We start from the raw sequence: 618 nt of genomic DNA, 5'->3' as shown, positions 1-618 counted from the left end.
GACCGCGGAGGCCCAGATCACTCTGCACGCTGTGGACAGGGTGGGGACAGAGGGACTAGACACAGGTGGGAGGGCACCAGGCAGTGGGGAAGGGCCTTGACTCTGCTGAGACCTCGGGTGCAGGGAGGCCTTGGGGAGAATGCCCCCCCAACCAACACACCCCTGCCCCCCAGTGCACTGCTCCCCCGGCCACCACTACAACACCACCTCCCACCGCTGCATCCGCTGCCCCATTGGCACCTACCAGCCCGAGTTTGGCCAGAACCACTGCATCACCTGCCCAGGCAACACCAGCACTGACTTCGATGGCTCCACCAACGTCACGCACTGCAAAAGTAGGTGCTGTTCTTCTGGCCTGGGGGTGCTGGGAGGGGCTGGGGCGCTGGGAGGGGCCTGGGCAGGGAGCCCCACGGTGTGGACTGTGCCCCGCTCGGCCCGCTGTGCAGAGCGCCGTCATCGCACCTGGCGTTCTCGGTTCCATTGCTCACCAGGGCGGCCTGCACCTCGGGGCCGGGCCAGGCCCTGCTCGGGGTCTGGGTCTATGGAAGAGAAGCCAGGCCAGGCCAGGGAGGCTGTGAGAGGGTCCCCAGGAGAAGGCAGCTGATGGCCTTGCTGACT

The 618-nt window shown here is 67.0% G+C and overlaps 1 protein-coding gene across 1 annotated transcript in view; it reads left to right on the top strand.

Annotated features, from left to right (window-relative positions):
- Nucleotides 1-618, top strand: part of SCUBE1 (signal peptide, CUB domain, EGF-like 1) — a 116,786-nt gene that overhangs the window by 110,173 nt on the left and 5,995 nt on the right. Inside the window, exon 19 of the mRNA XM_005860671.2 lies at nt 174-335. Coding sequence (XP_005860733.1) covers nt 174-335 — 162 coding nt within the window. The remainder of the gene's footprint in view (nt 1-173; nt 336-618) is intronic.

This window comes from Myotis brandtii, unplaced genomic scaffold, assembly GCF_000412655.1.
Source record: "Myotis brandtii unplaced genomic scaffold, ASM41265v1 scaffold138, whole genome shotgun sequence".
Lineage (NCBI taxonomy): Eukaryota > Metazoa > Chordata > Mammalia > Chiroptera > Vespertilionidae > Myotis > Myotis brandtii.
The sequence above is the reverse complement of the archived record's forward strand: the minus strand, read 5'-3'. Positions and strand labels throughout refer to the sequence as shown.